Below are 12,859 nucleotides of genomic sequence, written 5' to 3' on the forward strand. Positions count from 1 at the left end.
ATTTATAAAGAAAAGAGAAGATTATCTTGGAAATAAATGCCTCTTGAAGAATTTCTGAAGAAGACGACTCCTTGTGCAACAAACCGAGTGCCAAGCCAATAATATGTGATCAATGCGTGTGCATTTAGTCGACGATGAAGAATAAACATTCTTTAACATTTGTAAGTCGTAAATAATTTCTCTATTATTATAATTTGCTTGATTTTACAGGCTGCGTTTTCATTTCTTTGGATAAATCGATCATGATTTAAACATAAACTAATTAGCTAACTAATTTCATTGTTGATAATGTAACCCATATTTTTAACATTGTCTATGGGGAAATAAATTCCCGATTTACGAGCGCACGCTAAGAACAAATTAACTTGTAAAGTCGAAAACTACCTGTATAAACAAAAGATATTTATTAATAATTAAGGCAAAGGTAAGTAATATTTTACGGGTGCTCTCAAAATATTCCAAAATGAGCATTTGCAACCTTTATACAACTGTTTTGGTAAACATGACAATTATGGCTGAAATGTTATCAGAAGCCCTCAATTTGCTTCAGTTTATCATTTTAAATGGAAAACAAAATGAAAAGTTCACCAGGTGCAAATTAATATTTAGTTTACCGCCTCTGGCCCTGATGACAGCAGCACGCTGTTGAGGCATTGACAAAATCAAGTTCTAAAGATTATCACCTGATAGTTCATGGTTCCAAACAAGAATTATGGCTTCCTGAAGTTCATGAAGGGTCTTTGGTTTCTTTCTGGCAACTGCAGGTATCCATTGGCATTTACGGAACCTTTTATAAACTGCTGGTGACCTACTCCACGATACGAAATGCACCCCCATATCATTTGGCTGGTAGGGAATTTCACTGTAGACACGTATGGTCTGGATGGTATTCTTCACCACGTCTACAGCATATTGTTTGTCTCCCATCAGAGCCATGTAGGTTGAATTTCTTCTCATCAGAGAAAATAACTGACTTCCACTTTCAGGGGTCCATTTGACTTGCTCCTTACACCAAATTAATCAGGCTTTTTCATTTTTTTGTGTGAGGAGGGGGTTTCTAGGACGACGGGCTACAAGTCCATTTTTGAAGAGGCATCTTCTGACTGTTACTGCACTTGCTACCACTCCTGTACGTTCTTCCCATTCTCTTCTCAGCTCAGACAAAGAAGCTTTATGGTTTTTATGGCGTAATCGCTTCAAAACATGGTCCTGTTTTGGTGTAGAGACTTGTTTACGTCCAGTTCCTTTTTTCTTATCAGCAGAACCAGTATTCTTGAGTTTGGAAAGAAATCTACTCACTGTTGACTGATTACAAGACACTCTATAAGCAATATGATGGGAAGAACATCCTTCCTCATGTAAAGCAACAATAGCACTCTTTCTTTGTGGCAGCAAGGAATGACTGCAAGTTTTGCAGAGTGTGCTTATATAGCTGAAAGTAACTGCTGATGCAATATTACATCATCACCTATGCATGTCAATCTTATCCGATGCAACCTGTAAGAAATATTGCCATATACTTACGTTATTTGGACGACAATTACAGTTTTGAGGGTGATGCACTTTCTTTGAACACCAGTATATATATATTAAGAATTTATGAATGTTGAAGCTATTTAACAAAAGCAGATATGCATGGAGAAATAACATATATCAAACTTTTTTTTCGAGAGCCTCTCTGAAAGCTGCAGCTTAGGAACCTGTTCACTCTGAAATTCCCAAGACAGTAATTCATGAAACTTTGGGCCTGTTATCTTCAGCTGCAAAAGACAGGCCAAAGTTAAAAACTTTTAGGCTACCCTGAAGTTGGATAAATAGCTTTAGAAGGTGTGGTCTACAAAACATGGTATAGAAATATCATTTTTGCAGAGTTTATTGTTGATCCAGTCGGAGTGTTGTCTCTGCCCTGCATAAAACTTGGCTCAGTGAAGCAGTTTGTGGGGGTATTGAATGAGAGAGACTGGTTCAAGTGCACTTTTAGCAAATTCCTAGCCCTCATTCACTAGAAAAATTAAAAGGTTGTGAGACCTGTAATTAAGAAATTAAAATTTATTAAGGAAGAAAATATTTGTTAAATAATTTCATAACTTCTTTGGGAACAAGGAGGATCCAGATTTTAAATGCTTTAATAATTATAAAGCTCTTCAGAAACTGAAAACTAGAGAACTATTTGGTAACTTTCATATTGTATAGAGCTAGAAGACTATTCAGATGCTATCATATTTCTGCCATGAAATAACATGACTTTTGAGCTACTCTAATTAAAAATAAACTGCAATATAAAGCAATTAATAAAATAAACTATGCAAGCTACAACAAATTGTAATGTTGGAGCTTATTTATTACTACACTACACACATTGTAACGAACAAATTTTTAGCAGGGTAATGGCAAATACTTCTGAAGCTGTGGATGATTTTATGTTCATATAACTAGGCTTAATAACTTTGCTCCATAATTATTAGTGCCTAATTTTATCAATTAAGTTTTTCAATCTTTTTATCTGATGTAGAGCTTTTTGTTAACAGATTTTTTCTCAGTAATTTATAATTTATGTCTCCCTGAACAGTCGACCACCAAAGTTAATGGATTATATCATTAACTTATTTATTAGTTTATGAATTATTTTTGAATCTTAGATGGAATGTAGATGTCAGTTTATATTTAAAATTATTTATTAGTTAGTTACTTATAAACTATTTTTGAATCTTAGACAGAATGTGGATGTCAATTTACATCTAAACTTGAAGGAATGTTTAAAGATATGTCAGTTTCCAATACAATGATGGAAGAGTTCAAGTCACATGTACAGACCTCAGGAGTAAGTTTATTTTTGTAGCTTTAATTTCTGTAATCTTGTAAATATTCATATGGAATGTATTCTTTATTTCATTTTTCTTGAAGATTTAAAATTAATATCTGTTTTTCTTCAGACTAATTTGTATGGAGTAGACCTAAATGTTCGTGTACTAACAACTGGATTTTGGCCTACCCAAGCAGCAACACCAAAGTGCAACATTCCAATGGCTCCTCGAAATGCTTTTGAGGCTTTCAGAAGGTATATAATTTTGAATCTTTCTGAAATTAAGATATAACATATTTCTTTGAATATATCATTTTGAAACTTGCATGATTGGTCTCGTGTTTTTAAGAAGTGCTCTTAATTCTGATAAATTGTAATTTAATTTTCTTCTGTTGTTATTACTAACAAGCAGTAGGAAGAAAAGGTATTACCCTTTGCACCTGCTTGCCAATCATTTTTGCTAGTAGTCTCTCTCTTTTTTAATTAAATGTAAACTACAATTTAAACCACTATTACTCTGAGATAATTATCTATAAAGATCGCATTCTAGAATGTCTATACCAGTCCCTTAGTCACATGCATAACTTCTCTCTGTGGTCAGGATGTCCAGGAAAGTAAGAGAAGGGAGATGGGTGGGGCAAATTGTTCATTATGAATTTATATTATGCCAAAGGGTGGGTGGGTGGGTGAGTGTGTGTGTGTCCGTGTCCACACATACACCCTTCCCATATTTCTGTTTATTATTTTCTGAAAGAGGGGAAAAAAAAAAAAAATGAAGAGTAAATTTTTTTATGTACACTGCGTGGTAAAAAAAAGTAAGGAGGCTGTACTCAAATAAGGCAAAATATTTGAAAATATTTTCTTACTCATCTCCCTCAAAATAGTAATAGTAGTAGTGGTAGTGGCATGTGATGCAAGAAAGCAAGTGTATGAGCTTATGCAGCATCAGCCAAAAAAAAAAAAAAATCACACCATTCCCTCCAAATGCCTGTCCAGTTCCTCCTTAAATTTATTTAACCTATCAACTTCCACAACGACAGGTGGAAGTTTGTTCCAGCAATTAACTACCTGCTGGCTAAAGGCAAATTTCCGCACTTCTGTTCTACATCTGTCTTTTCTTAATTTGAATTTATGCCCCCTTAGGTTCGTAATCTGAACAAGTGGAAGGATCCCATCAGAATTCAGCGTGCTCAACCCATTCAAGGCCTTATACACCTCAATCAGATCACCGTGCAGGTGCCTAGTCTCCAGCCACTGCAGTTTGCAGAACTTAGCCTCTCTTGGTAAGAGGATCCCATCATTCCCCTCACCAATCTTGTTGCCCTTCTCTGTACACGCCAAGCAAATCTACATTGTTCCTAAAATGAGGCATCCAGACCTGTACGCAGTACTCAAGGCGTGGCCTGACCATTGCCTTATACAGAGGGACAGTCACCTCCTTTTCCCTGCTTGCAAAATTCCTATATATCATTGACAAAACCCCATGACCTGTCCTGGCTGCCTGTCTGCATTACTCAGAAAACTTCATATCTGACTGCACAATTACTCCCAGGTCTTTTTCATTTTCTACCACCTTAAATGTAGTACCACACAGTTGGTACGTTTCTCTGGGGTTACTTCTACCCATATGCAGTACTTTGCATTTGTCAAGGTTAAACTTCAGCTGCCACTTCTTAGCCCATCTGCCCAAATTATCTACATCCTGTTGCAGTAGCACACTGCCATTACTGTCATTAACAACCCTGCCAACCTTTGTATCATCTTCAAACTTCGACACTAAGCCTGATATACCTTCATCAATATCATTGATAAATATACAAAACAACAGAGGACCCAACACCGAACCCTGTTGGACTCCACTAATAACATTAGTCCACAAAGAGCAGCACCAATTAATTACTACCCTCTGTCTTCTCCCACTCAACAGCATCAAAAGCTTTCCTGAAATCTAAATACAGTGAAACTTCTCCTAACGGACACCTCTCTTTAACAGACATCTCTCTCTACAATGGACATTTTCAAATTCCCCAACTCTCCTCTATTGGTTTTAATGTGTTTTCAGCTTCTGTCTAGCGGTCATTCTCTGTAATGGACGTGGACAGGCAATCTGCACTGTTTCGTTTAGATTAGCACTTAATTTGATCTCCCCATAACGGACAGCAGGCGAGCTCATGGGCCTTTTTCTAGGAACGTTTCTTCCCCGTATTTCCTCAATCATGTGTTTATTTTCTATTTCCGATTCTCTGAATTTTATCAAGATTTACGCCGCAGTTCTAAACTCTTTTTCAAGAATTTTAAGGCACATGTAAAACTTCTGATGAATTCAGTGTGTGTGCGGGGGGGGGGGGATTTTTCGGCCTTTCGTCTTTTGAGTTTCAGTTTTCAGTTTTGTTCAGTGTCGTGTGAAGTGCACGATGTCTTCTTGTAAACATTTAACTTTAAAAAGTCGAACTCATTAATGCGTATGATCGGCAAAAAAATAGTGTTCGCAATCTCGCTGCAAAATTCAAAATCGGGAAGATGCAGGTAAGCGACATCCTAAAGAAAATAAAATGAACTGCTCAAACAATTTTGGCAACACGTAAATGATCAGGTTCAAAAATCATTCCTGAAAACTTCAAATTGACAATGTTATGTATGAGTGGTTTTGTCGCGCACGTGCTAAAAAATTCTCATTAATGGGCCTATTATTAGGGAAAAGGCTTTGGAGGTTGCGAAATCTATGGAAGTAAATGAGTTCAAAGCTTCTGTGGGATGGCTAGACAAGTTCAAAACTCGGCATAAAATTTCTTGGAAAACCGTAAGTGGTGAAGGTGGATCTGTTGATACTGGGGTTGTAACAGAGTGGACCGTCAAATTGGAAGATTTATGTCATGATTTTGAAGCTAAGGATATTTACAACTGTGATGAAACAGGGTTGTTTTTTAAAGCTCTTCCTGAAAAAACGAGTCTAAAAAACGAAAAGTGCCAGGGCGGAAAAATTTCTAAGAAACACTTGACTGTACTGTTGTGTACAAATATGCTGGGAGACTTTGAACAACCTCTTGTTATAGGAAAGCCACAAAATCCTCGTTGTTTCAAGGGCATAAAGTTGAATCTTATGAATGTTGATTGGAAGTCTAATAAAAAAGCGTGGATGACACGAGATATCATGAGTGAATCGATAAGTCACTTTAACCAAAACATGATTTGTCAAAACAGAAAAATTATTCTTTTCATGGATAATGCTGCATCTCATCCGCCCATTGAATTGTCCACCATTCAAATCGTTTTTCTGCCATCAAACACATCTGCAGAGTGTCAGCCCTTGGATCAAGGGATAATAAAAAATTTTAAACTTCACTACAGAAAATGTGTTTTAAGACATCTCATTGCAAACATGAACGATGTAACATGTGCGAGTGACCTTGCAAAGAAACTCAGCATCCTAGATGCGGTTCAACGGATTTCCTCTTCAGTAAATGCAATTAGAAAACAAACTGTTGTGAACTGTTTTGTAAAGTCTGATTTCTCAAACGCAAAAATTGAAGTTGTGAACAGCAATGTGGAGCACCAAGAAGAACAAAAACTTCACCATCTATTGATAATGTACGATACTTCTGCTACAAATGACCCTGGCTACAAAGATATAGACTCGAACCTCACTACAGAAGATCGTGCTCTGGATATCAACGACATTATCATCGATATTTTTCAAGAAGTTCCTCATGAGGATAAAGAAATGGAAGGAGGTCATTCTGTCGAAGAACATATTAACGACGAACCACCGATGAAAATAGAAGAAGCGCTCATACAAAGCAATCTTTTAAAAAATTTTTTGCCGCTGAAGAAGATACTGAAGGACTTTCGATGGTTTCTTCACTCCAAACAAATGTTGAAAACAAAATTATCAGCTGGAAGAAGGTGCAGAAGAAAATAAGTGATTACTGTATGTATTTTTCATAAGATAAAGTCATAATATGCATAGCACAATTGTATGTATATTATTTACAAAAATATTGTGCAAAATCTGTATATAATTTAATTTAATTTTACATTAAACGTTTAACGATTTTTCTTTATCTCTTGTGTATGTAATTGTATATTATTTACAAAAATTTTGTTCAAAATCTGTATATATTTTAATTTAATTTTACATTAAACGTTTAACGATTTTACTTTTTTTTTTTTTTCTCCCTCAGACTTCTTGTTAGCGGACACTTCTCTCTAACAGACACATTCTCGTTCCCCATGGCTGTTCGTTAAAGGGAAGTTTCACTGTATATGATATCAGAATTATTTTTTGCATCCAGTTCCTTTGTAACCACATCATAATATCAAATTTGTCAGACAAGACTTTCCCTTAATATACCCATGCTGTGTCTGAATCATTGCTGCAGTCTTCTCTAGATGATCCTGCAATGCATCTTTAACCAGTGACTCCATTATTTTACCCGGAACAGAAGTTAAACTAACTGTCTGTAATTACTCGTGTCACCCTTCGATCCCCCTTTGTGAATTAGGGATACATTTGCACATCTCCAGTCCGTGGAGACCTCCCCTGAGTCCAAGGATGCTCTCATAATTATGGCTAAGGGTTTGCTTAGTTGCTTTGCCGCCTCCTTTAATATAACTGGATAGATCCCATCCACCCTAGGTGCCTTACGTTTAACTTCAACAATTTCTCTTCCACTTTGCTCTCAGTTATTACAAAATCATTAAGCACCCTGCTACAATTTGATAACCTTCTGCCATTTTCAAACTTTAATAATTCCTCATGTGTGAATGTAGATGCAAAATACTCATTCAGTTTGTTTGCTATCTGAGCAGGATCATCAACAGTCGAACCATCAATATCAAGTGGACCAATCAGATTCATTCCCTTCCTTTTAGAGTTTATATAAGTAAAGAAATCCTTGCTATTTTTCTTAGCATCTTTTGCCAAGGATTTCTCGTAATCTGCCTTCGCCTGCCTAACCTCCTTTGTGACCTGATTATAGACTAACTTATATCTGCCATAGGCTTCTGAGTCGCTTGATAATTTATATGCATCCCATGCATTTTTCTTCTCTGTCACGCGTCTCATTAGTTCATTTGATAACCGTTTAGGCCTAAACCTTGAACAATATTTTTTAATAGGTATGAAACTTTTAGAAGCTTCCACGATTAATTCCTTGAATGCTTCCAACTTAGAATTTACTGTTGGTAACATCGTCAGTTGAACACAATGTACAGAATTTAAAAACTGTCTGAGACCACTGTACTCACCTTTAAGGAAGCAAATACCCTTTCCTTTCCTTTACCCCTGATGGTAATTATATCTTTAAGAAAATCCCACATCAGTACACTGTGATCACAGCCATCTAGTGGTTCCTTTATCTGCAAATTCTTAATACACGAATGATCACTGCTGATAACCAGATCAAGAGTATTACCCTCTCTGGTTGCCTCTCGAACATGCTGCTGCAGAAAACAGTCATCCAATAAATCTACAAAAGTCTTACTAGTGTGTGAGTGACCAACCCACAAGTTCCAGTCACTATCTGGGAAGTTAAAATTCCCCATTATAAGACATTCTGATTTACTAGCCCACCCTATTTCTCTGTACAATTGTTCATTGTACTCATTCAAGTCATTAAGCATATAACACACTCCTACTCTTATTTTTGCTTTTGCAGTGCTTGCTTATGTCACACCAAACTGACTCAACAGTGCACTGTTCATCTATATCAACTGGATGCACTTCTTTTGATTTTATGTTTTTCTTAATTAACAGCATAGCACCTCCTCCCTTCCTATCCTTTCTGTATACATCATACTCCCCAAATTCCAGTTCTGCATTCCTTATATCTGTGTGACACCACGTCTCTGCTATCCCAACAATATCCACCTTTGATGTCTTGACCAACACTTCAAATTAATCAAATTTATTTACTATACTTCTAGCATTGGTATACATGCAAGCATACATGCTCCTACTCCTATTCCTAGTTACCCTAACACATCCCATATACCCACCTATTTCAGGATTACTGCCATCCGTCCCTGAAACCCCTAGCACCCCCTTGCTCCAATTCGCTACTTATTTTAATAGAAATTGTACAAGAATCACCTCTGCCTGCGGCTACTTTTAACCTTTTAGTCTGCGAATCCCCCAAACTATCAGTTTTCCGACCCACCTAACACTGCCTCGATAGCATCGGCAAATATTCTTGCACCCTTTCTATTTAAGTGTATCCCATCCCTGCAGAAGCAGTCTCTCCTGTTAACAAGCACTGACCAAGCTGAAAAAAATTCTACCCCTTGAGCCTTGCACCTTCCCTCCAGGGACGAATTGATTGACAAGGCTGTCATCATGTACTCCCTCCTATCGTGTCTGGGCAGAATTGCAGACACTTTCAAATTTAACCCTAGCTCACGACTTTTTTGCAACATTGACCTGTACTTGTTAAGTAAATCTGCAGATCTCCTACTCTTAATGTCATCGGTGCCAACGTGTACAACATTATCACCTTTTGTGCCCTTATAAGATGATATATGCTTTACAACGTCATCAACTTTTGACCCTGGCAGACATACCCTGGTCTTGTTCCATCTATTCTTTTTACACAATATATTCCCCGTTTCCCTGACAATAGAGTCACCAACAATAACTAGTTCCTTTGGGACCAGCGCATTCTGTCTTGAAGATTGCCGCTGTGTTGGCTGATGCCCAGGAGTGAACTCTGGTGTTGAGTTGGGCAGCTGAGAGCTTGACGGGACCCTCATTAATTTCTTCGAGGTGGGTGGCCCCAGGTGCCAAGCGATTTATTAGTGACTAAGCGATTCCCAGCGATATATAGAGTGATCTAAAAGATATACAAGTTTCTTTAATTTCATCGGTAATTCCTATTATTTTTTGTGAAGCAGCTCTTTATCTTACAGTCAGTAAGTGAAGACACAGAAAGGAAAATCACCTTTCTTATTTTTTCTGTTATTCTCACTTTTTACTAATCTAACTTACACAGCCGCTTGGTCACTAAGAGGCACTGCTCTTGCCTCCACGTGGCGGGGCTGGTAACCTGGGAGAGGAAAGTAACACTCCCAGGGCCAAAAGAGCAAACATGAGTAGTAAAATAACTACTGATACTACAGGGCTTCAAGAGAAAGCCCTACCGAATAGAGATACAGAAAAGACAAAGGCAAAGAGACAGAAGACAGATATGGACCCACCAAAAATACCGACATACATAGTTATACATGCAACAGGAGATCAAACATTAGGACGTATGTCTCCTTTCGTAATTCAGAAAACTTTAGAGGGTCTAGTAGGATCTCCCAAGTCTGTTCGACGCCTGAGATCCGGGGACATACTAGTAGAAACAGAAAGTCCTAATCACTCCCAGAAGTTGCTAGCAACGACAATCTTTGGAGGATTTCCAGTAGTTGTAACACCACACAACACTCTGAATTCTTCCAGAGGAGTGATCTCCGAGTGGGACCTCTTAAATGTGTCAGAAGAAGAGCTCACAGAAGAATTAAGAAGTCAAGGGGTAACAGGAGTCAAGAGAATTAATATCCGAAGGGATGGAAATATAATTCCAACAAGAACTCTAATCATAACCTTTAATACTCCGAAACCTCCAGCAACAGTCAAAGCAGGATATCTGAACTGCCAAGTAAGACAATACATTCCAAATCCATTGCGATGTTACAAATGTCAGAAATTTGGACATTCGCAAATGGCATGCAGAAACTCGGCTACCTGTGCAAAATGTGGTTCTAAAGAACACGAGACTACAGATTGCTCTGCGAACTCCTTGAAATGTATAAACTGTAAAGGGGAACACCCAGCCTACTCAAAAACGTGCGAAAAATGGAAACAAGAGAAATTAATTCAGAAATATAAAACAGAACACAACACAACGTACCAAGAAGCAAGAAGAATAATACAGCCATTGACTACAAACAAGCCATCATATGCACAAACAGTGATCCAATATAAATCAGTAGAAGTTCAAACTTAAATTTCCATGCTGCCAAAAGAATCATTTAAGGCACAAAAACAGGAGAAAATAGTGAATACTCCAATTTCTATTCACGCAGAACAAATACCAACAAATCAACAGCACAACAAAGACCGAGGTAAACCTACAAACACCAAAGCAACCGAACAGATGGACATAGGAAAAATAAACACATCTGAAGAACCAGTACTAGAAATTTTCACAGAAGAAGATATGGACATGAATCAGCCTCAATACCCTAAAAAAGATAAGACAAAATATAAGAATGTTCCATTTCGGAAACAACCCGAAAGCCCTAGGAAAACCCACTAATGGACCAGTTCATCCAGTGGAACTGTAGAGGACTACGAACCAATTACGACGATGTCCAGTATCTAATTACACACCATACGCCAATATGTTTCTGTCTTCAAGAGACATACCTTAGACAACAAGACAACCTTTCAGTGAAAAATTATACAATGTATAGGAAAGACAGAATAAGAGATGGGCCAACACGTGGAGGAGTAGCCATCTTGGTTCATAACCACATCCCAACTGAACACATTCCTTTAAACAGCAACCTCGAAGCGATAGCTGTAAGAATAACACTAAGATTTAAGTTAACCATCTGTTCAGTGTACCTTCCACCAGGATCAGATATAACTTTTGAAGAAATAGACCAACTAATCTCCGAACTCCAATCACCTTTCTGTATAATGGGAGATATGAATGGGCATAGTCATCTGTGGGGAAACACTGACATCAACAGACGAGGACGAATAATAGAAAGAATAATAGATCACCATAATCTTTCTCTACTTAACAACGGTAAACATACTTGTTTTCACTTTCCTAGTCGTACGACCTCAGCAATAGACCTAACCATATGCACCCCTTCACTCCTACCAGAATTAAAGTGGCAAGTAATAGAAAACCCATACAGCAGTGACCACTACCCAGTAATCACCACACTGATCAGAAATACTCCGTCATCCCAGCAGACCACCCCGCTGGAAAATAGAAAAGGGCAACTGGGAAAAATTTAGAGAACTCGCAATATTTAATTCACAAAGCATTCAAGAAAAATCAGTCGATGAAGCTGTGAAACATGTCACAGACACCTTAATACAAGCAGCTGAGCAAACAATACCCAGAACTTCAACTCGTTTCCCGCTACATCCAAAATCCTGGTGGAATGAGGACTGTATGACAAAAAAAAGACAACAAAACAAAGCATGGAATAAGTTCCGGAGATGTCCTACAACTGAAAATCTGATAAAATTTAAGCAAGCACGAGCGCTAGCCAGGTACACAAGGAAACAAGCCAAAAAAATTTCCTGGATCCAGTTTACTTCCTCAATAAATAAAACAACAAATCCACAGACAATATGGAATAAAATACGGAAAATGAACGGGAAATACAAAAACCAACCATCCTTAGTATTACACTGGAATGGCGAAAACATTACTGAACCTTCAGAGACAGCTAATATACTAGGAGAAACATTTGCCAAAGTATCATCAAAACAATCATATCGTGAAGAATTTTTGACCTATAAAGAGAAAACTGAAAAAAAACAGAATTAATTTTAACACCAAACATATTGACTCCTATAACCAACCAATTACATTGCATGAATTACGTGAAGCATTATCAAAAACAAAATCAAGTGCAGTTGGACCAGACAACATACATTATGATATGCTTAAACATCTGAAGCAAAAAGAAATAGAAAACCTTCTTAAACTGTACAATCGCATTTTTCAAGAAGAGCAATATCCTGAAGCATGGCATCATGCAATAGTATTAGCTTTCCAAAAACCGAATAAAGATCAGAAAGACCCAAACAACTATCGACCGATAGCGCTCACTAGCTACTTGAGCAAAAAGTTTTGGAGAAAATTATCAGCAAACGATTAATCTGGTTTTTAGAAACAACCAACCGGTTAAGCACTATGCAATGCGGGTTTAGAGGTAATAGATCCACCTTAGATCACCTCGTAAGAATAGAAACAGACATAAGAGATACATTTATAAGTTCAAAACATATGGTTACCATATTTTTTGATACAGAAAAGGCATATGATA

General features: G+C 37.4%; 1 protein-coding gene across 1 annotated transcript in view; it reads left to right on the top strand.

The window, feature by feature from the left end:
- Cul3 (cullin 3) overlaps positions 1–12,859 on the top strand; it is a 344,806-nt gene that overhangs the window by 218,100 nt on the left and 113,847 nt on the right. The window contains exons 11-12 of the mRNA XM_090375913.1: positions 2,714–2,821; positions 2,934–3,058. Of these exons, the coding sequence (XP_090232039.1) occupies positions 2,714–2,821; positions 2,934–3,058 (233 nt within the window). The remainder of the gene's footprint in view (positions 1–2,713; positions 2,822–2,933; positions 3,059–12,859) is intronic.

This window comes from Mastigoproctus giganteus, chromosome 6, assembly GCF_048544385.1.
Source record: "Mastigoproctus giganteus isolate SK-2022 chromosome 6, ASM4854438v1, whole genome shotgun sequence".
NCBI classification, from domain to species: Eukaryota; Metazoa; Arthropoda; class Arachnida; order Uropygi; family Thelyphonidae; genus Mastigoproctus; species Mastigoproctus giganteus.